Source organism: Macrotis lagotis, chromosome 3, assembly GCF_037893015.1.
Source record: "Macrotis lagotis isolate mMagLag1 chromosome 3, bilby.v1.9.chrom.fasta, whole genome shotgun sequence".
In the NCBI taxonomy this organism is placed as follows: Eukaryota; Metazoa; Chordata; class Mammalia; order Peramelemorphia; family Peramelidae; genus Macrotis; species Macrotis lagotis.
This window is the reverse complement of record NC_133660.1, coordinates 88,090,772-88,115,069: the sequence shown is the minus strand read 5'-3', so window position 1 is coordinate 88,115,069 and position 24,298 is coordinate 88,090,772. Positions and strand designations below refer to the sequence as shown.

Genomic DNA, 24,298 nt, shown 5'->3' with positions numbered 1-24,298 from the left:
CTACATTTGTCTACAACCATCTAAGTTCCATGAGGGGTGGGGTTGTCATTGTATCCCCAAAGCTAAATTAAATTACTTACCCAAGGTCATACTACTAGTAGGTGAGCAAAAAATGTGTGCTGAATTGATTAAGAGTAGAGAAAGTGTTATTTACCCATTGTTGCAATGCAAGTCATTGTCAAAAGTGAGATTGAGACCCAGTTTCTAATGAATCCAAATTCACTGTTCTTTGACCTCAACCTAGTGGTTCACCTTGCCCACCAGAAACAGTGTTACTTGCTCTTCCTTCATTCAATGCCTATCCATTCCAGAGTCCCACTTAATTCAGTTCAACTTTTTCATGAAGTCTTCAAAGTTCACATTCACCTCTCCCTTAGTAATTCAGCATCAACAATACCCAATTAAATTATTCTTAAAATATTTTCTGCATTAATTCTCTCTAATTAGAATATAAATTTATTGAGAACTACTGTGTTTCATTCTTTTATAACTACAATAGATATTCTTTTGTAACTACAAAGAATATCTCTCCTTCTCCTCCAATTCAAAGTGATATTGAAAAAATTCCAATTAAGTGACTTTGGGGGAAAGGTGGAGACAGTCCCAAGGAGAGAAGGGTCTTTTGATGGCTGTCATATGTTATATTCAAGAATGTAACCAAATACAAGTTTTCAATTAAAACAATGTTAACAGTTAAAGGGGAAATTTTATATTTGACTCCTCCATTCTGCATCCCCCCCACACAGTTCATGCAGGCATGTGTTTTGGTCTAAAATATTTGGAAAGCCAAATAAAGTCACTCTTGAGGTTTACATATGAACATTTAAATTAGGAGTTCTTTGATGTGCTACTTAATTTGGATGTAGGAAAAATTTGTCAATTAAAAACAGTACAGGAAGTTATTAATGTGTGGAGGGAAAAGATTAGTCAAGAGATTTGCAGAAAGCCAAGGCAACTCAAACAGGAAGAGGGTGTAGATTAGCATTGAAACAGATATTTAGGTTAACAGACAGAAAGAAGAAAAAATGGTTTGGGAAATACTTTAGGGTTGAAGAAAGTAATGTAGAACAACATGAGAGTTTTAAATTTTTTTTTCCTTCTTGAGTTGTTTTGAGATAATCAACTCATTTTATATGTGTATATAAAACCATACCTGTGTACATATCTTTAGCACATTTTAATTTTTCCAGAGTCTTTTGTTCAAGGCACCACACAATAATGGACATATGCTTTCCTTTGTGCTATTTCTCAGAATTCATACTTGTCTCTTTCTGGACTGACTTTCTAAGAGATAAACAGAAGTTTGAGAGATGATTCACAGTTCATAATTAGTAGATAGGGAAAGAAAAGTATCCTCCTCTTCCTTCTGTTTTCTAAGGTATAGATTTTGTAAAGACCCATGTTTTCAATCATGTTACAAAGAAGGACACACTCACAATCATGCTTTATTTTTCCCTATTTTTAATGTTGCTTTGTTTTTCCTGGAAGCTCGACTAGAAAGAGAGTTGATTAAAAAACATTTACATATTGCATGAAAAGTCCCCAAAGTATTAAACATAAGATATAATAATCATGCTATGTAGCATACTGTACATTCATCTTTATAAATGCTCTGCTTTATTTTTCATAGAGATAAACAAAATAAAGATTATTTCTTTACACTCATCTCTAAGCAAATCATTGGATTTTCCTAATAATGAAAGCCCTGGTGTTCCACTCTTTTCTCCTCAGGGTCCTTTGAAGTTTGGTTAAAAGATACTCAGGCAATTCCCATCTTGATCTTGTGAGGATCTGTGCTGGAATCTTTCCAACTACATCTGAACCCATCCCTTCTGAATTCTCAGAACAAGAGTATCCGTGCCTATAACTATCTTGTTGGATTCTTGTAAACCCCATCAGTGGAATGGCTTGCACCTTAATTTTCTGATAGTGTCTAGTGCGTTATAAAGGAGTATAGTTCCTAGGGAATGGATAAGGGAGGATTTAAGGGGAGTAGAGAAAATGAATCCATTCTGATCTTGAATCTTCGGCATTAGAAACTTCCCTGGGGGGGGGGGGGCGGTGAGGTTGAGAAAAGGAATGGAGGTGTGTGGATCAAAGAAAGTGAAAGGGAGGGGGGGGGGGGTCCAGGATCGTTGGCAAGGAGAACAGCAGCAGCAGCAGCACGCGGAAAGAGCAGACAGGCAGGGTGGGGAGGAGGGAAAGCAGAGCCGAAGTAGCACCCTCCAGAGCAGCGAGAGATCCAGATGTTTTCAGCAAAGCTGTCCCCATACCCCATTCAGAACCTAGAGTCTGCAGGCCCTGAAGCCGCTCCTCTAGGCTGAAGAATCTGACTAGGAGCCGCCTCCCAGGCTATTTGCAGCATCCTTGGTTTTTCTTCAGGTTCTCCCCCAACCCGCCACCTCCCCGTTCTCCACTACGGCAAATATACCTGATTTCGAAAGCGCGGAAGGCGCTAAGGAAGATTCCTCTTTCAAGGAACCTGGCTTCTCTCTCAAGATCCTTTCTTGCTGGGGGATTTTTTGTTGCTGCTTCTGCTGCGGCTGCTGCTGCTGCTGCTGCTGCGGCTGCTTCTGCTGCTGCTGCTGCTGCTGCGGCTGCTTCTGCTGCTGCTGCTGCTGCTGCTGCTGCTGCTGCTGCTATTCCTGCTGCTGCCTCTGCTGCTGCGGCTTCAGCAGCACTCACCACCACCAGCACCGCCTCCACCTGCTCAGCCTAGGATCCTTGATCGTTACGCTCTCTGTCCGCTGTCATCATGAACCAAGCTTGGAAGAAGAGTATAGAGGCCAATGAAGCCCTCCTCCTCGGCTGCCTCTGGCCCGGAGTCCTCTACACGAGGTGACCAGAGTGGATGTTCTTACTCCTGCCCCCGCCAGTGTAACCCAGGAGAAGCCGGGACGGCACATCCAGGGACCTGTTCCAGGACCAGGGATGAAGATCTCCGAAGATTCCTCCTGCACCATCTTCGCTTTCCTTTTCCTCTTTCCCTTCTGAATTTGTTTATATAGCATCCTACTAGGAGGGAACTCCCCTCCCCCTTTCCCTTTTCGCACTTCACCCTCTCCCCCACCAGGGCTCAGAGCTCTTGCACGTGTTAGACACCCTCTGACATCTCTGCTGAAAAGAGCTATCAGGGAGAGAAAGGGGGGAAAGCTTGGGGAGGAGAGAACAGCACATCTTCCTTTACTCTCTAGCATCTTCCAAGTCCTTCATTCTCTTTTAGAAGAACCGTTTTTGTCCCTTCGTGCAATTTTTTTTCGGGGGTGGGGAGAGAGTTTCAAGGCGTCAGGGTCTAAGGGAAGAGGGGAGAAGTAATGAATGGTCCTTGGGCTGCTGCCGCTGCGCTCAGTATGTTTCTCTATGTTTAATAGTTTCCGGAGAAGCATGGTAACATGAATAGTCACTGAGTGTGAGAGTCACGCTGGAGAAAGGGAGGACCAGATTGATCTGCGCAGCCTTTACTTTGCGAACAATAACACTGGGAGGAGGAGGAGGAGGAGAGGAGGAGGAGGAAGAAGAAGAAGAAAAGGAGGAGGAAGAGGAGGAGGAGGAGGAGGAGGAGGAGGAGGAGGACGTGAGAGGAGGGTAAGTCGCCCCATTGATTCGCTGGCTGGATTCCGCGATGACATCTGTAGCCTCCCTTCCACTTCTCTCTCGCTCTCCTGGTGCGACTGAGAGCAAGTATCGGGGCGCCCAGTAGGCGGAGAGGGAGGGACGGAGGCAGGCGGGCGAGTTGACAGTGCCGGGGAATCCAGGAGTTCATCGCCCTCCTCCTCAGACTGGCTTTCGGCTTCCCGGCACCAGATCCCTTGCAAATGCCTGGTCTTCAGTCAGCAGTCCCGGATTCAGGCAGACCCTGCTAAGTGGGGTTGGGGGGAGGGACACAGGGACGGCCGAGTGAATCTCAGGTCAGTGCATTCCCTCTGATGATCCAGAAGAGCGAAGATGGACAACTCTTCTAGTTGGAGAAGCTTTCATGCATTAGCCTCCCTACTAAACTAATCTGGGCAGTAGTCTTTGGGACACTGCTGCTTGTCCACACACTTCTCCTCTCCTCCCCTTTACCCATTCCTCTGTAAGACAAAAACAAACTCCCTTCTTTCCAGGAAAGTATTTTGGCGAGCAATTGATTTCTCTATAATTTCTGATTACTCTACCAACCGATCATATTTACTCCTTCGTTTTATATTAATGGAGATCAATAGACTTCAATGATTTCCTCAGTAAAACCATTCATTTCTGAGCCAATAGATAATTCACTCGTCATAGTTTTTGTTTTGGGGGGATTTTTTTTTCTGTTTTTCTCCTAAGTGGAGGAAAAGTGACTGTGCGTTTGTTCTGCAGATTGCCAGCTCTCTGTGAGGGGTGTGTATTGGTGCTGAGGCTGCAACAAAAGTTTCTAGCCACTCTTCTCAGTCTTGGGGGTTAATCGCAGAGGAGAAGAAAGGACATTGGCTTGGCTCACTAGGAACCTCCAGGGATCCTACTCTTTCTTCAAGTCATCAAAACTGGCGTTTTTCTCATTTGCCATGAAGAGGAAACAGAAGCGATTTCTACAAATGACTTTATTATTTATGGTGGCTTTAATTTTCCTACCCAATATTGGTCTCTGGTCTCTGTATAAGGATAAGCATCTGATGAAATCCACGGAACCTGGAGAGCAGCAGGTAAGTAATGAGGGGGTGTATGTGTGTGTGTGTGTATAAAGTAGATGAAAAGCTTGGATTGGTGAGGCAAGAATCCATTAGTGGAAAAACACATATCTGAGATGTCCTTAAGTTAACAAAAATATGTGTTACAGGTAATATAGATTTCTGGGTAATATAAGACTTTTTAGATTTACCTTGTTTGAATAGGAGGGTTTGTGATTGCAGAACTTCTAACGGACTGTCCCAAGTAGTAAACAATTTGTCTTTGAAATAAACACACACACATATAAAACTCAAGTGATCAATAAAAGAAGAGGAGAAACAAAATAGTCCTATAATTAATAGAATTTATGCTGATTTTGATGGGTGAGTGCAATAGACAAAAGCATCCTGAGGAGAATGAAGGAGATTGTTTAGTTAGAGGGAGGAAAGTCATTGGAGGCTTATTTCTCTCAAAATAATGCAAATACTACTAACCTTTTACCACTTATTTATTAGTAGTACTTTAGTAATCCCTAAAGATTGAAATGCACATGCATTATTATAAAATTATTATTATTACTTAGCAACTGCTTTTCTGCTTGTGAAAACTTAAAGAACATGACTCCCTTTCATCTTACTGTTGCTAAGGTGGCATGCTTTTGTACACAAGCAGAGTGGTTAAGACTGTTCCTTTAGGTTACAGTCTTGATAGAAGCTTGTGTGGGCAACTAATAGCCTCCTTAATATGATTAACTTCAGCTAACATAAAGTACATTTTCTTCTGGCCAATAATGCAGCCATTAGACTATACATGTATGTGTATGTGTGTTTGTGTATGTGTGTATAATTGAACTTTACTAAGATCAGCATAATTTAAGGAATTGGAAACAAATATGCAAATTCCATGGTGTTAGAATAAGTAAAATCTTTTTGTCTTCTTGAAATTTTTTTGTCATAACTGTATCACTAATTGATTAATTTACAAATAAAATAAACCAAATATAGTTTTAATGTATTGTATTTGGGGGATATTTACAAATAATTTTATATGTAAATTAATTAGTCTTATCTTTGGATAATACTATTCTTAATATCAAGGTTCATCATTCAAGTATATATAAAATACTTCCTATATTTGATAAATATTTAAGCAATTAATTTCAATAAATTATCTATATTATGATAATCAAATATTTACTTTGCTAGTCAATGTTTAGAAATTATTTATATGTTAATTAGTGGTGCAATATTCAAGAGCAATCTACTTTAATAATTTGGAATCTCTGCTAGTTACTAAACTTCAATTTGGTCTTTGACTTTAAATGAATTTTGGTTTTGAGAGAGGGCTCAAAATATTTCTTTTTTCCCCCTAGCATTGTCATGATTTTCATCCTTCCTGCAGCATCTACAAAGACTTTTCTAATAATTATAAAACTTTGGATTAAAGAGTTTTATATTATTCCTACACTTGAATTAAAGAAAGGAAGAAAGGTTTTAAAATACTCCTTATCATCTTCCTTCCTCTCCCTCTATACTACATAATTTCATTAGCATTGACAGCCATTGAACCAGTATTTTTAAATTGAGAAGCCAAAATTGGTATAACAATGAAACCCAGAAAAATGATGATTTAATTACACTAATTATTCTAAAGCACTAATATTACCTGGTATGATATTAGTGAGATACCAATAAATAATACACATAAGATCTTTATAATATTGAAGTAACTATTTTCCTTTTGGCAGCTAAGACAACTAAAATGCAACTTTATTCTGCTGATATTCTGCCACAATAAAAAGTGGCAATTCAACTCTATGACTTGTCTTTACCATGATTCAAATTGCCTCTTTGTAGTTGATTCTTTCACAGGTCAAAGTGAGGGTTTGCTGAAGAAATTAAAGTAAATGCTGAAAGAAAGAGAGAGAGAGAGAGAGAGAGAGAGAGAGAGAGAGAGAGAGAGAGAGAGAGAGAGAGAGAGTTGAGTAGAAGGAAAAGGTTTCTTATTCTCTTTGACTGAAGAATCCTTAATTCATACTGACCTCATGATTTCTTACTGCTTTGCTCTGCCCAACTGATCTTACATCACTGTATTAGAACCAGAGAATTTAGAAATTTTGGTCTTATAGGCAGAAATAAATCTTGGTAATGTCCATGGTGAGTGGTATTATTTGTGCATGTGTTTGCATGTTGGTTGTGTGTACATTTGACAAAATCAGCATTTCATTTAAAAGTGATATTTTCTCATGAATAAAACAGATGTTAATAGGTCAAGTACTTGCTGAAATTCAACTAAATAAGTGTAAGTCAGGTTAAAATCATGCCATGAGAGAAAACATAAACTGAAAATTAATTCTTTTTAAATTCTATCACTACTATCATTAGTGATAAAAATGAAAGTCTAAGAATCATTGAAAATATTTTGAATGAGAGAGGGTTAAACCTTTGCTACCCTTTCAATTGACCAGATTTATTATGATTTCAAGAGTCATGAGTTAAAAATATTTCACTTTGATAATATATTTTAGCATTATTGATGAGTACTGACCATGTTTAATTCTTGGGTATTATAATCTAAGATAAGAACCCTTTGATCTATCAGCACCATAGAATCACTCTGGGATATTGTATTGCACTATAATATCTGAACTTTAATAACAAATTTGCAAAGCAGTTTTAAAGAAGATATCCTCATCTATAATTGCTGAATGTTCTGCAGACCATTTTGACTATATTTATCCACTAGTTGTAGAGTACTGAAGATCGTGGGCTGATTGAGGCATTGACAGCAATAAGTATTGAAGCTATTCAAAGTGAGTCACGTGGTCAGTTGAGGGCTCTATTTTTATCAGCAGTAACATGGAGAAAAGTGGTTCTAATGTGTGGAGTGGATACAGAGCTTACGAAAGCTCTACAATTGTGTGAACTTGAATGGCTCACTCTAATTGTCAGATAAGAGTGAAAGATGTTTCTTGGTATAGTTCTAACAGAATAGAATAAGAGAAAGTATGAAGTTCCTTCAATGTTTTTCTGTCTATCTATCTATAGATCATATATTTTATTAAAGCTCTTCATGAATGTTTTATACTTTCAGCAAAGCTTGAGACTTTTCAAAGAATTTAACTATTGGGGATAATTTTGAAATGTAAAGAGCAAAATATGAGTTTGCTACTAATGGGTTAATTTTCTGTGCATCCTTTTCCCTTGATTTTGATTGTTCCACAGAGAATTCTTCCTGTTTCTCATTTTTGTCACTTCCACAAAGTTGCCTACCATTGTATCTATTCTGGTTTATATTTTAAAATAAAATACAACAGCATATATTTGTAATATTTAAATGCAATTCACCTTAATAGTACAGTAATACTATGCAACATTTATACAGCTTGGAGGTTGGAAAAATGCTTAACACATATTAGTTCATAGGATCCTGTCCAATATATATATATATATATTGTCCAATATAATATATATATATATATTATTTCTTTTGACATCGATCCTGTATGATTGGGATTTGAAGAAAGAATACAGAAAAGAATTTCCTGAACTACCCATTTTAAAAAGAAAAAAAAACTTTTCATTACATCATCACAATGATTGATCAACCTGCCCAAATGATAAAGTCTTTCTAAACTTAGTGGTGAGCCCTACCATGGTAAGAACTACAGTACTGTGCTCAAACCACTCTTGTTAATATCTTTAAATGTATCTTTTGCTTTATTTAGGTGCATTTTTATTATTTTAGAGAAACAAGATATGTTTAATGGAGTATGCTTTACAAGCTTTGTTTATAGTCTATTAAATTGCCTAACCTAAATACCATACAGTTTTTATAGGATCACTAGTATTTTCTTTCTCCTTTTTTTGGAGAGGTTTTGGAAAAATTTTTTCTTCTTTTTACATTACTTATAAGCACACAAATATACATATATGTGCACATGCATGTTTGCATGTATGTGTGTATGCTTCGTGTGTGCATATACATCCTATGTAATATAGAGGGAAGGATAGGAGTTCTGAAATTGGAGACTCATGTTTAAATTTCACCGTCTCATATCTAGTCTCTGTGTGACATCTATGATACTTTTGGCTATGACTGATTCTTGCTTAAGTCAGGCTACTAAGTTTGAATGATATAGAAATTCTGTTCCCTCAGTTCTCTTTTTTGTTTTGCTATTGTGATAGTGGTTTATTTGCGAATCTTGTCAGAGTTGAGTTCTATTTGAATGTTCCCTTATACACATATCCACAGTCGTAATCTACCTCTGTCTATGCTAAATGAAGCAGTGGCTACAGTGGTATGTTTAGAGTCAGGAATAGGTCCCCATCTCCATTTACCTCAGTTTCCACAACTTCCCTTTTGATTAATTCAGATACATCTAATGAAATCATACATACCCAAATACACATACACTTCATTTTCATTTTAAAATAGCACATTTTAAAAGAAAAAGTGATCAGAATTGTCACTATAGCGTAATACTATTGAGATATAAAAAGAAACATTAATGATATCTAGAAATGGATAAATACAAGAAAACTTGACAGCATTTAAATGCATTTGGACAACCCTGGTGGAACTGAATGAAGCAGTCTTATTCAAAATCTTCTAAGTTATCTTATCCATTTTGTTTGATCTAGTGACTAAAGGAATAGTCATGAAGTCAAGGTTCATCAAAGTATATTGTAAGGTAGGTTCTAGACTCATGGATCACTGAGATTTTGAAGAATTTTAGCTGTTTCTCGACCAAAAGTCCTTCTTTTGTAAAATGAGGCTAATAATATACTCATCCTCCAAAAAAGGGTTTATAAAAGTTTTTTAGGAGATTAATATATTATAAAGAATGTAAAGGAACTGAAGCCCATCTCCTTTTTTCCTTTGACTTTAGTCAAAACTCCATCCATGTACTCCAAGGAGCCATTCTTTTGTCAAGCTACTCTAATGTTTAACAAGTCACATTTTAAAGAAATTCTTTTTTATATTTAAAGAAAATTCCCTTTTCATCACACATTTTGTCTTGTGTAATTTTGTCGTGTGCAATTTGGAGAAAATAAGTGTGGTATAGAGGCTATATAGTTTTCTCCTATTTCTCTTCTTTTAGCATTAGTCTTCTTGAGCTAATGATATTATGTTTTTGAGCTAATGATATTATGTTCTTGAGCTAATGATATTATGTTTTTAACCACTATGGTGGTCTTTGATAAATCAGGAAAATAAGAAGAAAATGAGGGTTTTCTCTTCTACTACACTACATGTAGGAGAATGCCTAAGTAATGACTAAATTGCTCAGTGGAGAGAGTAACAGATTAGGAGCTAGCAAGATCTGAATTCACATCCTCTCTGAGGCATTTACTAGCTGTGTAACTCTGGACAAATCACTCAACCTCTCTTCTCTTCAATTTCTTTCTTTATGAAATGAGGATAATAACAAGAGGGTTATTGTGAAGATTTAATGAGATAGCCTATGTAAAGAAATTTGTAAACCACAAAGTGCAATATAAATGCTGGCTAATTTGATGACTATTTATTGCTAGAATATAAGAAGTAACATTCTTTTAGTCATACTATATTTTACAACTTAAAACACCGTCACAAAAGTTCTACTCCAGGGCCATATTATTGAGTGGAGGTGACCTAAACTCTTGAACACTGGGCCAAAAGGCCATAAAATTTGGCAGAACCTGCCAGCTGGGCAGTCTCCAAATATGAACATGGAAAAGGACTGAGTTTTGACTCTTAAAACTGACCCAGTGATGTTTAGAGAGTCTCATAACCAGAGACATGGCCAACAGTGCACTTTTTCCCCCGCTCAGTAATACCACTAGAGTAAATTCTCAAAGAGATACAATTTGTATCAGTTAAGGAACTTTCTATACTTGCAATATTACATTTTTCAAATTAGCTTAGAAAAACAGAATAATGCTTAAATTGTATTTTATAGAAAACATTAATTTTATGGAAAAATTTACAATAAGTTACTATATGAATGGCAGATTGTTAGTTGATAGCACCACAAAGACCACTGGAGGAAGTGTTTTAATTAGTAACTGTGAGCTATGGGATTAATTCATTACATTGACCAATAAGGGAACAAGGAAATGGAAGCCATTCATCTGATTTGAAGCCAGCACAAATTGAAGAACATTCCTCTTATTTCCATAGCTTAGTTAAGTATATTTTTGCTTTCTAAACCAAATTGAGATTATGATGTGTGGTAGCCTAAGATACCTGATATACAATGTATGTGATGATGAGAAATTGTAAAAGGCTTTTAAAATGTTCTGTAATAGTTGAAGACAAAAGTAATAGTATTCTAATGGATTATGGAAGTTTGGGAATGGTATATAGTAGGCATGTCACCTGCCCATGTAATAATTATATAGGATGAGATCAAGTTAAAATGAATGTCAAGAATTTCCTTGGTAGGGGCAAAAGAGGTATCCAGAGGAAAGGCAAGAATTCACGCCTACCCAACCAAGAAGAGTTTATTCATGAAGGGTACCATACAATATAATGCCTATTTTGAAGGCCAAGAATGGGAAAAGTACATTGTTGCCAAGGTGACACAAGAGTGTTGCTGAAAAGCATCATAGTCCAACCTCTCTTTCCATCTTCCCTTCTTGAACCTTCTATGTCATTAATACAGGATTTTATATCTGAAAAAAATTGCTAATGATTCCGCTCTTTTTCATTTTCCTGGAGATGTCCAGGTGGATTTAATTCTTTTCTGAAAAGAATGATTAGATATTATAATTGTTGAAATTTTGCTTAGATACACTATGTATATATAATATATATTATATATATAATATATATATATATATTATATTGCATATATATTAGGAATCATAGTACCATTCTTCACTTTTGCTTGGAATCTTGCATGTAGTTTGTGTCTTTATATTTTTGAAGTGTGAGAGTAGAGGAATATTGGCAAGGGTTTTTTTGTTGTTGTTGGTAGTGTGAAAATGTTTAACATATCTGGATAGTATATAATCCCCTGAAAGTGTTTTATGCCTTAAAAGTAGGAACAAATCACAACAAAATTAAGAAACCCTTATTGTCCTTATTCTACTGTCTGCTGTCACCACTAAATGAATAATTCTTATACTGTTTCATGACCCAACTGTAACATTCATGTGAAAAAATAAAATCAAATTTAAATAAATAAGTTTTTGTAGTGTGTTCAATTACATGGAAGTGGGTGTTGCCATTCATTGAACAGATGCCCACATTTACCACTATATAGAGAAGAAATATGATAGAGTGTATCTCAAATAGTCCCTCTTGGATTCAAGAAGACCTGAATCTTCTAACATTTGATGGATGTATGACCCTTATCCAGTAACTTCATCTTTCAGTGTCTTAGGCACTGAATTTCTAAGATTAAATAGCAGGATAGTTGGTGATATATTTATCAGTGGAGCAAGTGTCTTTAACAAGAGTTCTTTATATGGATGAAAATAATCTCAGATTGAAAACTCACCCTAATATTGACCTGTCTGTCTATCAGATTAATCTATATACATCCATATATACATATATATATATATATATATACAAATATAGATATTTTAGAGACTATAGATATGTATGTGGCTAGCAATATTTATCTATATATCAAAAAAGTAAGCAAGAAACGGAAGGAAGGAAGGAAGGAAAAAAGGGAGGGATGGAAGAAGGAAAGATGAAAGAAAGAAAAAAATAGGAAGGAAAAAGAAAGAGAAAGTGGAGTGAAAAAAGGAAAGAGTGGAGGAAGGAAAAGGAGGAAGGAAGGAATGGAGGAAAAGAGGAAGGGAAGGAGGGAAGAAGATCAATGCAGTTCTGTGATCTTTAAGTTTTTAGTCACCCTTTTGGAGGGTGAACCTGAATTCTTGAAACCTATGCCAGTTAAGTGTTAACTCTAGCAGTTTCTATCAAGGTGGAACTGCTTGGCATAGGGTCATTATGACAGAGAGTGTATCTAAGATCTAAGAGCTAACCTTGTTAAGTTTAAAAGTCTGGTCATTGAGTTGGACATCCCCTTCGCCTGCCATGTGGGGAATTTCTTTAGTCACAGCTTATCCTACAAGAATATCTGCTAAATGCAGAGGTGTTAGAATCTACATTAATAAAGGAAGCTTCCTCACTAATGAAGCTGAAGATCTTTGAAGTGGATTTCTTCTTTCTTTCAGTAACTAAGGAATAAACTAGGAGGAAGTCTTGCGGGTCCCTGACTACTCTGTCTTGTGTGTATCCTCATCTTATATGTTCAACTCATAATCACTGAATTCTTTAAGAAAGGTGGTAAGAGAGCAAGACATGCCAAGAGTTGGTACTAAATTATGGAGAAATGATCCTATTGTTTTGTGCTACTTTGGACAGCATATAAACACAAAATAGTGGGCTCATTTCCCAAACTACAAATGTTATCACATTTACATACTTTGCCAACATCAATATTATCGGTTACAAGAAAATGATCTGAAGAGTCTATTACAACCCTTCTTGTTGCCATGGGCCTGCTAGCCTCCATTTTATAGTTTTCTCCCATTTAACTACTGCTATTAATTCACATCATGTCAAAAAATAGTCAATTCAAATATTTACCAAAACATTTCAAAATTTATTATTTCAGTTGGAGAAAGAGCTTGGAACCAACACAGGGGGCTCTCTTTGTCTCTACAACCCTTTATACTTACCAGAGGAGAGTGAGAATCACTGTAGGGATTAAGGCTGGCAGGAACACAGAGTACATATTGAGCAACACACTGGGGTATTTAAATGCAATAAGACCTGCTGTCACTACTATTGAGTATTGTAGTGATGCCTAGCTGTTAGATGGTGAGTTGTTGACCCACTGCTTGCTGAGCAGCCTGGTACTGGCTTTATTTCAAGCACTCAAGTCTATGGGGACTGTAGCTATAGTAGTTGAAGTCTGGACAGCCTAAGAAAAGCTAAGTTCTTTCCCCTATTATTTATAATTTAAGCTCTTAAATATTGCCAAACAACAGCAATTTGCATGCCAAGAATTTACATATTTAACAATACATGTTGAGTAATACAGACAATATCATTGCCAGAGAGGCCATGCTTTGCCTTTCTTATTGTTGCTGATATGCTCAATGAGTAAGTATAAAACTTAGCCCAAAGAAAATGACTGGTCTCACTAGCCATAGCATCCTGTTGATTTTTCTAATGGGGAAATGAAAGAGGATAGCAGAAATTTAAGGCTAGAAGGAAGCTTTTAAGTAGTTTGATTGAAGATGTGCAGTTGGAGATTCAGGGAAGCATGGTCTCAATAGATCGTGAGACAGTTCATTCCAGTTTTAGACATTTCTATTTGACAGCAGGTTGTTGTTTGTTTTTCCCTCCATTAACCTTTGTTACATCTATTTCTCTAAGACCTTCACTTATTTTTTTCCTACTTCTATCTTCTGTGCCAAACAAAAGAACCTGATCCCTCTTCCTTATAAATTCTCAAAAGAATGAAGACAGCCATCATTTACCCATCAAAGACCTCTCTGTTTCAAGATAAACCTCTCAATTTCTTTCTATTGGGAGACATTTGACATGACCTCAAGGTTATCCTGGTTACCTTTCTTTGAATGGCCACCAGTTTATCATCATACTAACTCTAATTCCTTCACTGAACCAAACAGAATACTTTAATTCAGAAGGGCTCTAAATAAGGAAGAATGCAGTGGGGTCATCATATCCATATTCTTAGGCACCATGTCCTTCTTAATGTAGCTATAGATTTTGTTATAATTTCTGTTGTTACTAAATTGTAATATCACATTGCTGATATATGGGATTGAAACCAATTAAGATACTCAGATTTATTTCATAAAATTCACATCTATTTACATTGCATACATTTACAATCAGATTTTGTAAACCCAAGTGGAAGACTATTTTGACCCCATGTTATTTCATGTTATTTTATTGATCCATAGAACATTCTCTATTCATTTTTGTAACTTATTTATGTTATGAATCTTAAAGATTCATCTAAATTTTATATATATATATATATATATATATATATTAGGTTCTAAAATCCTTGTCAAATATTGCTTTATTTCTGGAAATTTAGTGCTTCAATAAAATATCTATGTACATGGCATATATGAATTATGCATATGATTATTTGGGAGAGAAAATTTGGCGTGTTAAATAAGTGCATGCATATATAAGTTGCTGTAATATATATATTTATAAAATATATGACAATATCAAGACTATAAAGATGCATAATAGTTCCTTTCCTTAAAGAGGTTATTATTTATTAGAGAAGAAAAATATGAATAAAATAACTGTTATATAAGACAAAATGTGTTAAATGCCATAAGAGAAGTATTATCCAAATACTGTTTGAGTTTCAAGCTTAGAGGACAGAGACATAACTTCAGGCAAAAGAAATCAGGATAGCATTCATGGAGTAACTGACATTTGATCTTATACTTGAAGAATGAATAGGATTTTGACAGACAAGGATTTTGAGATGACGAAGTAATTCTATTCTGATAGTGAAGCCTTATTGTCTGGTTAGAATCATGGACCTAAGAAAATAAGGAAGCAGTATGAATAACGTATTGGAATCAAGAAAGAAGGTGTAGGACATATTCACAAACTGTGAATGGGGGCAGCTAGGTGATGCAGGGGATAGAACATGGGCCCTAGATTCAAGGCCTCAGACACACTTAATACTTATCTAGCTTTGTGACCTTGAGCAAGTCACTTAACTCCATTGTCTTGCAATAAACCAAAGAAAACAAATTGTAAATTGGTTATAAGACTGGTCCTGTAAAGGAGTATTGGGATATGGGACAAAGCAGAAAAATAAGCTAGGTCAGGACCATGTTGGGACTTGATTTGATTTCAAAGTCAATGAATTTAGTTTTCTTCAGAAAGATAATGGGAAGTCATTGAAGGCTTTTGAGCAGAGCAGTAGGATAAACTGGGTAGTTTTTTTTTTATAAAATTCAATCTAAGAAACATAAAAATCTAAAAAGGAAAGGAAAATAATAAGACATAATGATGCTGAACTATATGGGAAAATGATACTATAAGTCATAATTAGGGAAGTGAATGAACTTTTTTAAAAATTATTTTTAATTTGTATTATTATAATAATCTTGTAATAAGAATAAAGATAAATCCCACTACTCTCCAAGAAGATGAGAAACTTCAAGAATAGTAAGAGAGAAAAGAAATGTATCTCAGTCTGTGGTTAGATTCCCATGACTGTGTCTCTGGGGTACATTGCCCTCACTATCATAAGTTTTGCAGAGAAGTTGCTTCACTAATTCTCCCATAGTTGCTATTACAAGCTGAATTTCCCTCCATTCCATTCTTCCCTACTCTCATTTACTTAATTCTCTCTCTCCTTTCATCCCATCTCTGTCCAAAATTGTGGTTTCTCTGAGTACTCTCTCCCACAATCTTCCCTCTCTTTTATCACTTGTTCCACCTTCCTTCCCCCTATTCCCCTTTATCCCATTCCTTTCTTTACATTTTTTCTTGGGTAAGATAGATTTCTATACCCTATTAAGTGTGTATGTTATTTCCTTTCTGAGTCATTTCTGATGAGAATGAAGGCTCACTCATTCCCCTTGCCTTCCCCCATTCCACTCCATTGAAAAAAGCTTTTTTCTTAATTCCTATCTGAAATATCTTAACCCCTTCTTCATCTCCTTTGTCTTCCTCTGAGTACTTTCCTTTATCACCCATTGACTCCATCTTTTTTACTCTATTATACCATTATATTCTGCTCTTTCCTATGCCCTGTTTATATATGATCCTTCTAATAGCTCTTATAAATGAGAAAATTCATGAGTTATCAACATCTTCTTCCCAAGCAGGAATGCAAACAGCTCAACATCATTAAGCTCCTCATATTTAGTCCTTCTCATCCATCCCCTCCATGGTTCACCAGAGTCCTATACTTGAAGATCAAACTTTCTGTTCAGCTCTGGTTGTTGCAATAGGAAAGGTTGAATGTCCCCTGTTTCATTAAAAATTCATCTTTTTTCCCTGAAAAAAGGATGTTCAGTTTTGGTTGGTAGTTGACTCTCAGGTGTAAAATAAGATCTTTTACCTTCCAGAATGTCATATTCCAATCCTTAGGAACCCTTAATGTAGATGTTGCCAGATCCTTTGTAATCCTGACTATAGAGTCATGGTAGTTGAATTGTTTGTGGAAGCTTTTAGTATTTTCTCTTTGACTCGGGAGTTTGGAAATTTGGCTCTAATATTCCTGGAAGTTTTTCTTTTGGGATTTCTTTAGGAGGTGATTGGTGAATTCCCTCAATTTCTATTTTACCGGCTGTGTCTAGGATCTCAGGTAAATTTTGCCATATTGAAAGGTCTAGATTCTTTTCCTGGTTGTAACTTTCAGTTAGCCCAATAATTTTTAAATTAATTCTTCTGGATCTGTCTTGGAGTTCAAGTTGTTTTTCCAATGAAATATTTTACATTTTCTTCTAATTTTGGCTTTTTTTGGGAAGAGTTTTATTTCTTCCTATTTTCTTGCAAAATCATCAGCTTCTTTTAGTTCCATTCTGCATTTAAAGGAGTTATTTTCTTCAGAGAACTTTTTTATCTTCTTTTCCAGTTGACCAATTCTGCTTTTTAAGGCATTCTTCTTCTCATTTGCCTTTTGTATTGCTTTTTTTCCATTTGGCCTAAACTGTTTTTTAATATTATTTTCTTCAGTATTTTTTTTATTTCTTTCACCAAACTGCTGATTTGGTTTTCATAATTTTTCTGCATCTCTCTCATTTCTCCTCCCAATTTTTCCTCAACTTCCATTAATTGCTTTTCAAAATCTTTTTTAGCTCATCCTAGCCTGAGCCCACTTTCTATTTCCCTTAGAGGTGATGTATATAGAAGCTTCGAGTTTGTCCTCTTCTGACTCTTCCCTGGGACCAAAGTAATTTTCTATGGTAAATTTCATTCTTTTTTGTTTCCTCACTTCCCCATCCTAAGATTAATTTATTGTACTTCCAAGGCTTTGGGGGGTTTTCGGGATACCCCACCTGGACCTTTATTCCTTTCAGGTCTTATGCTCTCTTGCCTGTGCTTTGATATGCAGATCACCACAGTCACTTCCCTCTGCCCTGGAGCTGTGAGGGGGCTCCTTTGCTGGGCTATACTAATATATGGCAGACCCAACAGCAACCTGCATCTGAGTGTGAGCAAAGAGTTGAGTCCTGCCCTGGGGGAGCAGAGAGATTTCTGCAATTTCCCCCTATCCCCTTACCATAGATGGGCTGAAGGCTGCCTTCCCCAATTCCTGATGCAGGCTCTCACTTCAGGGCTGCTCTGAGGCAGGTGCTCCCACATTCTAGTGCAGCAGAGTTCTCTCACTGCCCCTTCAAGCTGTTCGTGCAGATCCCTGGGCTGCGCTGCAGCTGTGGGTTTTTTCCCAACCCCCAGTTCCAGTGGAACACACCTTTCCACCAGAAGTTCTAAGCTGTCTTGGACTAAAGGTAGAGAGCAAAAAAGCTTTGCAATCCTTCAGGCAAAAGAGAGAGTGCATAAATTATGAAAAATAGCAATTAATTGAAAAGGAGAGGAATATTATAAGCTGAATCAGTAAAGGTGTTAAAATATTTAGGTTTCATACTCCCTTTTGAGTCAAAACCCACATGGAGAATATTCTGTTGTTCTCTGATTTCTGATACAGGATAATCTGTCCTAAGAATGAAAAAACTTGGGGTGGCTAGGTGGCATAGTGTAAAAAGCACTTCAAATCAAGTCTCAGATATTTAGTAATTTCCTAGCTGTGTGCCCTTGGACAAGCCATTTAACCCCATTTGCCTTGCAAAAAAATTAAAAAAAAAAGAATGAAAAAATTCAATCTGTGTGGGATAGAGTTATTACCTTAAAAGAAAACAAAACTGAAACAAACTGAAGCCCAAAGAAACAAACAACTAGACAAACAGGCAAGCAACAACAACAAAACAGTTGATATCATCATCCCGAAGGGAATTCCCCACTGATGTCATCTACTACTTGTTCTACTTCTCAACTATTTTACTCTCCTTAGAACACTTGATAGTAATCTCTGCCTCATCAGTTCATTAGCATGATCTGAGTAATGGACACCATGACCAACCTTATACACAATAATGCTTTGCACAGGCCAAGGGTCAAATTGCCAATATGTTGGAGGACAGATTTGAATTTAAGATTTCCTGCTCTGATGCTCAGCACTCTATTTACTATATCGCCTAGCTTCCTTATACTAGAGAACAGATTGCAAGTGGAAGATGGCTGGAGGAAAGAAACAAAAATGGATTCTAGTTAACTATGTGAATAATGGCTTCACTAGCAGAAATATAGAAGGAATGGGTTGTATGAGAAAGATAATTGACATTTGTATAGTATAATCTGTTTTTCTAATTGCTTTATATTCATATTATCCACTGGAACCACACTTTGTCTCAGTTTTTGATGAAGTTTGAGGCATTATTGAATCACTAGGACAGAACTGTCCAAAAGGAAAATTCCAATGTGACCTAAAATTAGAACAGAGATTGGGATGAGAAATATAAATTTAGATTTTATTCACCTAAATGAATTATTAAGTGAACAAGCAATTATTTGAATCTAAAAGACAGCATGAAAAGAGAAAAGAACTGATTGTCCCTTATGAAATGCCTATGTTAAGGAGATAAGAGAAAAAAACTGAATTATTTCTTCATTCAATGAAGATGGAGAAAACATATTTTGAAAAGTAGAAAAGGAATTAAACAGATACATTATTACAGATGAATGGGAAAAATTTTGATTATGTTGAATTGGAAAGATTAATAAACTTGTTAGACCATATGAACACTAAGGTCCCTATTTACACTCTCTTATTATGAGTTGAAAAAATAATTTTATAAGTAATCAAATATTTAAGGCGAATAAAGAAACAGAATTCTAACTATTGGTGATTTCTGAAAGGTTAACTTCAGTAGTGATCAGATCAGAAGATAGACTACAAGGGATTAATAAATTGGGTGAGTTATTAGAGAATCTAGACAAATTATTCAGATTTTTTGGCACTAACAATGAGAGATCAGAAATGGAGAACCATGAGAATGAAGAGCATGTTCATTAGTGATGAGATGAGGCAAAATGCCACCGAAAAAGGTCAAAATGATGAGATCAGAGGATGGGCAGCTCCATATTTGAACTCTTGAATCCTAAAATTGTACTTTTAGTTGTGGTTATGCTGTCATGCTGTCAGACAGAAATTATTTCTAGAGTAGAGTTAATTTAATAGCTGCAATGCCAAGATATTAGGAGGATCTACCTGGAGATGCTCAATTTATAGATACAAATTACTGAAAATTGGGTAAGGAAGAAGGACATACCCAGCAAATTGACAGAGGAAAGTAAAACCTTATCCTGGGTATCAGGAGATAATTAAGATAAGGATGGAGAGAAGGTCACACAAATATGTTATGGATTCAAAAGGTGAAAGTTTGTTAAATGAGTTGGTTAATAGTGCTCTGGAAGGCAGATTTACAAGTGTTCAGGCTACATTAGTCCAGTTTCAAATTACAAGATTCTAGAACTTACCTAGGAAAGAAAATTATAGCTATAACACTAAAGGAGCATACTGAAGCACATACAATCAAGAGAAAATAAACAGCAATTTGGTCTTAGCAGTTTCTTTTTAGAACCCTATCTTTGTCCCATATCTTAGGGTCATAACATTCTTAAGTGGAATATATTACTTAACCTGCAGGGTGATGAATTTGTGGTTAAAATGTGGCATATCTTTTGCAAGGAGAGTGGTGTGCTGGAGGTGTAAATGAATACTATTTAACTGCCTCATTTTGGGTTATAGACTCTTGGATCCTTAACCAACTGTTCATAGATCTCCCAAGTGGCAGTGGAAGAGCAAAATCATTCTGCTTTCATTGGAATGAGATTTTTCAGGGGAACAATAGATTATTTTGGTAATGAGGAAAAAAGGAGTCATTTGGAAGATATAAAAAAGATTTTACCATACTAGGATAATTATTATAGAGTACAATGGAAAGGTTGAGGTGAAAGGCAGAGAACTACCTCTGTTTCTTATAGTGAATGATTCTGTGGAGGGAAAGAGATGAGATGGAAATCGACAATGGAGGTCAGACAGTAAGCCAGTTTAGATGACATAGAAATGGAATTGGAATAATATTAGATTAGAAGTGCTAGGGGTGAAAGCTCTGGTGGAAAGAGTGGGTTGGGGTAAAAAAAAACAAAAAAGGCAATTTTATAATTTGTAGGATTTGAAGGTTGCCTGGGGATATTGAGAAATTAAGTTACTTGCCAAGTATTATATAGATAGCATATGTCAAATCATTCTGACTCCAAAGGTCATCCTCTAACCATTGTTTCAGGCTGCCTCTCCTTAATACTTTATATCCTTCCTGTGACCCCCCCCCCCAACCCTGACAAGTGACTGCACACCCACAAGAGTTTTGATTTCTAAACAAGCATTCTAGTTCTCAAGTCCATTTCCATCTTGTCTTTTGTGTAAGACTAATATACCACAAGGAGGAAGCTAATAATTTTTTAAAAAATATATCAATTTTTATATTTTTTTAAAGATTTTAAAGGTTGTTCTACTTTACTAGCAAGATTGCATCTGGAAAAATTAAAGATGAAATAAAGCTAGAGAAAAGAGATGGGTAATTGAGAAAAGCCATGGTGAGGGGAGGAGGGGATAGAGATGGAGATGGAGACAGAGAGAAAGAGTCAGGGAGACAAAAAGAAGCAGAGGGAGAGGGAGAGGGAGAGGGAGAGGGAGAGGGAGGGGGGAGAGGGAGAGAGGGAGAGAGGGAGAGGGAGAGATGGAATAAAAGAGGGAAGTTTCCTTACATGTGATCTTCAGGTAAAAATCTTTGCCTCCTTTCTTCTTAGAAATATTTTTTCTGTGTGTGTTTATACATACATATGCATATATATATACATATATATGTTTACATAAATATAATTACTATGTGTGTTTGTTGGTATTCATTCATATACAATGTAGTATGTTTTTAAATTACACAAAATATATCTATGTGGATAAACAGATACTATGTATATATATATATATATATATATAAGCAAACATCTGTTATGCAAATATGGATTTCATTCTATTTGAATTTTAATTATATGTGTGAAAAAGATGAAATTACTTGTTATGTTCAGTAACCAAGTCTTTAAAGGAAAATCAAAAAGCATAGTATATTCTCTAAAACATCAATTCTGGTACTACTAACTGATATTTAAAAAAATGCCTGGCCTAATTTGAAATTTTCAGGCCTTAAGATTACTATTAGTTTGACCTTCTAGGGAAAGTCCTCTTTTCAACAATGAAGATCTTCTTTAAAAATGCAGCCTAGTGTGATACTTTTTTTAAAGTCATAATTAACAGTTATGTAGAGGAGCATAAAAGAAGTATTAGGTAAAGAAAAAGAGAAAAATTCCTAAAAGCAAGATAAGAAATGACAGCCATTATTTTGTATACTCTTGTTATATCTAAATGTTGCTGTTCATTGTCTTTGAGGAAATGTCTTACAATTCTTTTAATTACATGGCATTGTCTTTGCTAAGATAATCATTTAGACTTCATCATAATTCTAAATTAATTCAAGGTCAGAACCTATATCCTCATTATTTTTGTGCCAATATTGTGACGAAATTTTTTTAAAGGTATGTGAACTCTTGAGACAGTCATCCTAAACTCCTATTTCACTAATTTTGACTCTATTCTCTCTATTTTTTGTCCTCTTTCCAACTATACCAAAATATTTTCCCCAGGGACAAAAGGTTGTTTGTTTTTTTTTTTTTTGTTTTGTTTTGTTTATTTTGGTTAGCTTGTGCTCTCTCTGCTGGCAGCAATCATATTTGCAAGAAATTCCATGTAAGTAAGTTAAATGCTACTATCTGTTTCTTAAAATGATAGTGGTATAATAGATTTATTTCTAGATGGGAGAAATTAGTTTCTATACCATTTTTATATATGATATTTTCAAAAACTTAAATGAAAGGTAATTTCAATTATTGACTTGTTCTTTAGCACGTAGGGAACTTTCAAATAGGATTTAGGTGCTCACAACAATCATAAACTATGCAAGCCAGAAGAAATGCAGTGTTTTTTTGTGAAATTAGTAGATATCTTCACCAAGCTTTGTCTGATTTAAATAGAAAAATACTGTTTCTATTTTTAATCTTTTGTGTTATTTGATATAGTTTCCTCCAATGTCTTTAGTAATATAGTTTGAACTCTAGTCTGACTGTCTCCTTTGCCAAGAATGGTATGGTAACTTTTTTTCTTACTATAGGAGATGAAACATGCTTAGAACATTTTGTCATGTTGTAGCGTGGGTCACTTTTCTCCCCCCTGCACCACTTTACATTAAAAACAATGCCTAGATTTTCAACACATATTATTAATTTTTAATAGGTAAAAATAACTGTTATATTGGTAGCAAGTAACTATAGATTGTACATATTTTCTTTATATTTATAAATAATTCTACCCATTCATACTTATCTTTTCTCCTAGAGTTTTCTCAGGAATTACATTAGAATAGTATATTGTTTCTAATTTAACATGATCTGTTTTCTCTATGGTGAAAGTTGGGCTCTGAGAAATACAACAATTTGAAATTTCATGTTATAGATATAGAGTAGAAAATGACCTTAGAATCTGACCAAACCTTTCTATTTTTAAAGGAAGAGAATGAATCCCATAAACGTTAAACAACTTTTACTGTGATAGCAAGTGGCAGAGGTGAGATTTTAATCCAGATTTTCTGAATCTAAAGTCATTGTTCCTTCCAACATAGTTCACTACTTCTTTAATCTAACAGCACTTTCTAAATTTCCTTTTGCAAATAATAGTCTCATTAAAGTTTGAATTCTTTCTAGGCAATGTTGATGAGTTCTGTGATTCCTCAAGTTCAACTCTGATTTAACAAAATTGGCAGTTAATGAAAGGAAAGCTATGGTACATCCACCTTCTTTTGCATAGTGATTTTTTCCATACATTTTTAATCTCCACAATTTCTCCTTACTTAAATGGATCAATGATATTTTTGATGTGAGTACCTTTCCATTTGGGTAAATTACGAGCTCTCTCAATAGTTCAGAGATCTAAGGCAAACCTGGGAGACCTGTTATGGACAATGCTGTCCTCCTCCAGAGGACAACAAACAAAAAAAAGTATAGAATCTGAATGGATACTATGTTCACTTTTTAATCTCATGTTTTTTCTTTCTATTCCATGGTTTTCTTTCCCTTTCCCTAATTCCTCATATACACAGTAACTAATATGTTAACATGCTAAACACAAATATTTATGGTCAACTTTTACTAGACTGTTGGCTGTTTAGGAGAGGGGGCTGGGAAGGGTGGGTGATAGAAAAATGTGTAATATGGATGAATGTTGAAGAATTTTCATAACATGGAATTGAAAAATTAAAATAAAGAAAAAACAAAAGAAAAACTAATTACAAGTTCTCTCTGATATTCATTCTGTGTGATTCTACATGTAGAGCTTTTTTGGTTTGTTTTTTGTTTGTTTTGTTTTTGCAAGGCAATGGGGGTTAAGCAACTTGATCAAAGTCACACATCTTGGTAATTATTAAGTATCTGAGGTCGCATTTGAACTCAGGTACTCCTGAATCCAAGGCTG

At 35.5% G+C, this 24,298-nt stretch overlaps 1 protein-coding gene across 2 annotated transcripts in view; it reads left to right on the top strand.

The window, feature by feature from the left end:
- Positions 1-3,659: 3,659 nt before the first annotated feature.
- GALNTL6 (polypeptide N-acetylgalactosaminyltransferase like 6) overlaps positions 3,660-24,298 on the top strand; it is a 1,756,803-nt gene continuing 1,736,164 nt past the window's right edge. The window contains exon 1 of one of the 2 annotated variants that reach the window (XM_074228966.1): positions 3,660-4,667. In XM_074228966.1, the coding sequence (XP_074085067.1) occupies positions 4,530-4,667 (138 nt within the window). In that variant the 5' untranslated portion in view covers positions 3,660-4,529. The remainder of the gene's footprint in view (positions 4,668-24,298) is intronic. The other variant, XR_012476948.1, reaches the window with a different exon arrangement.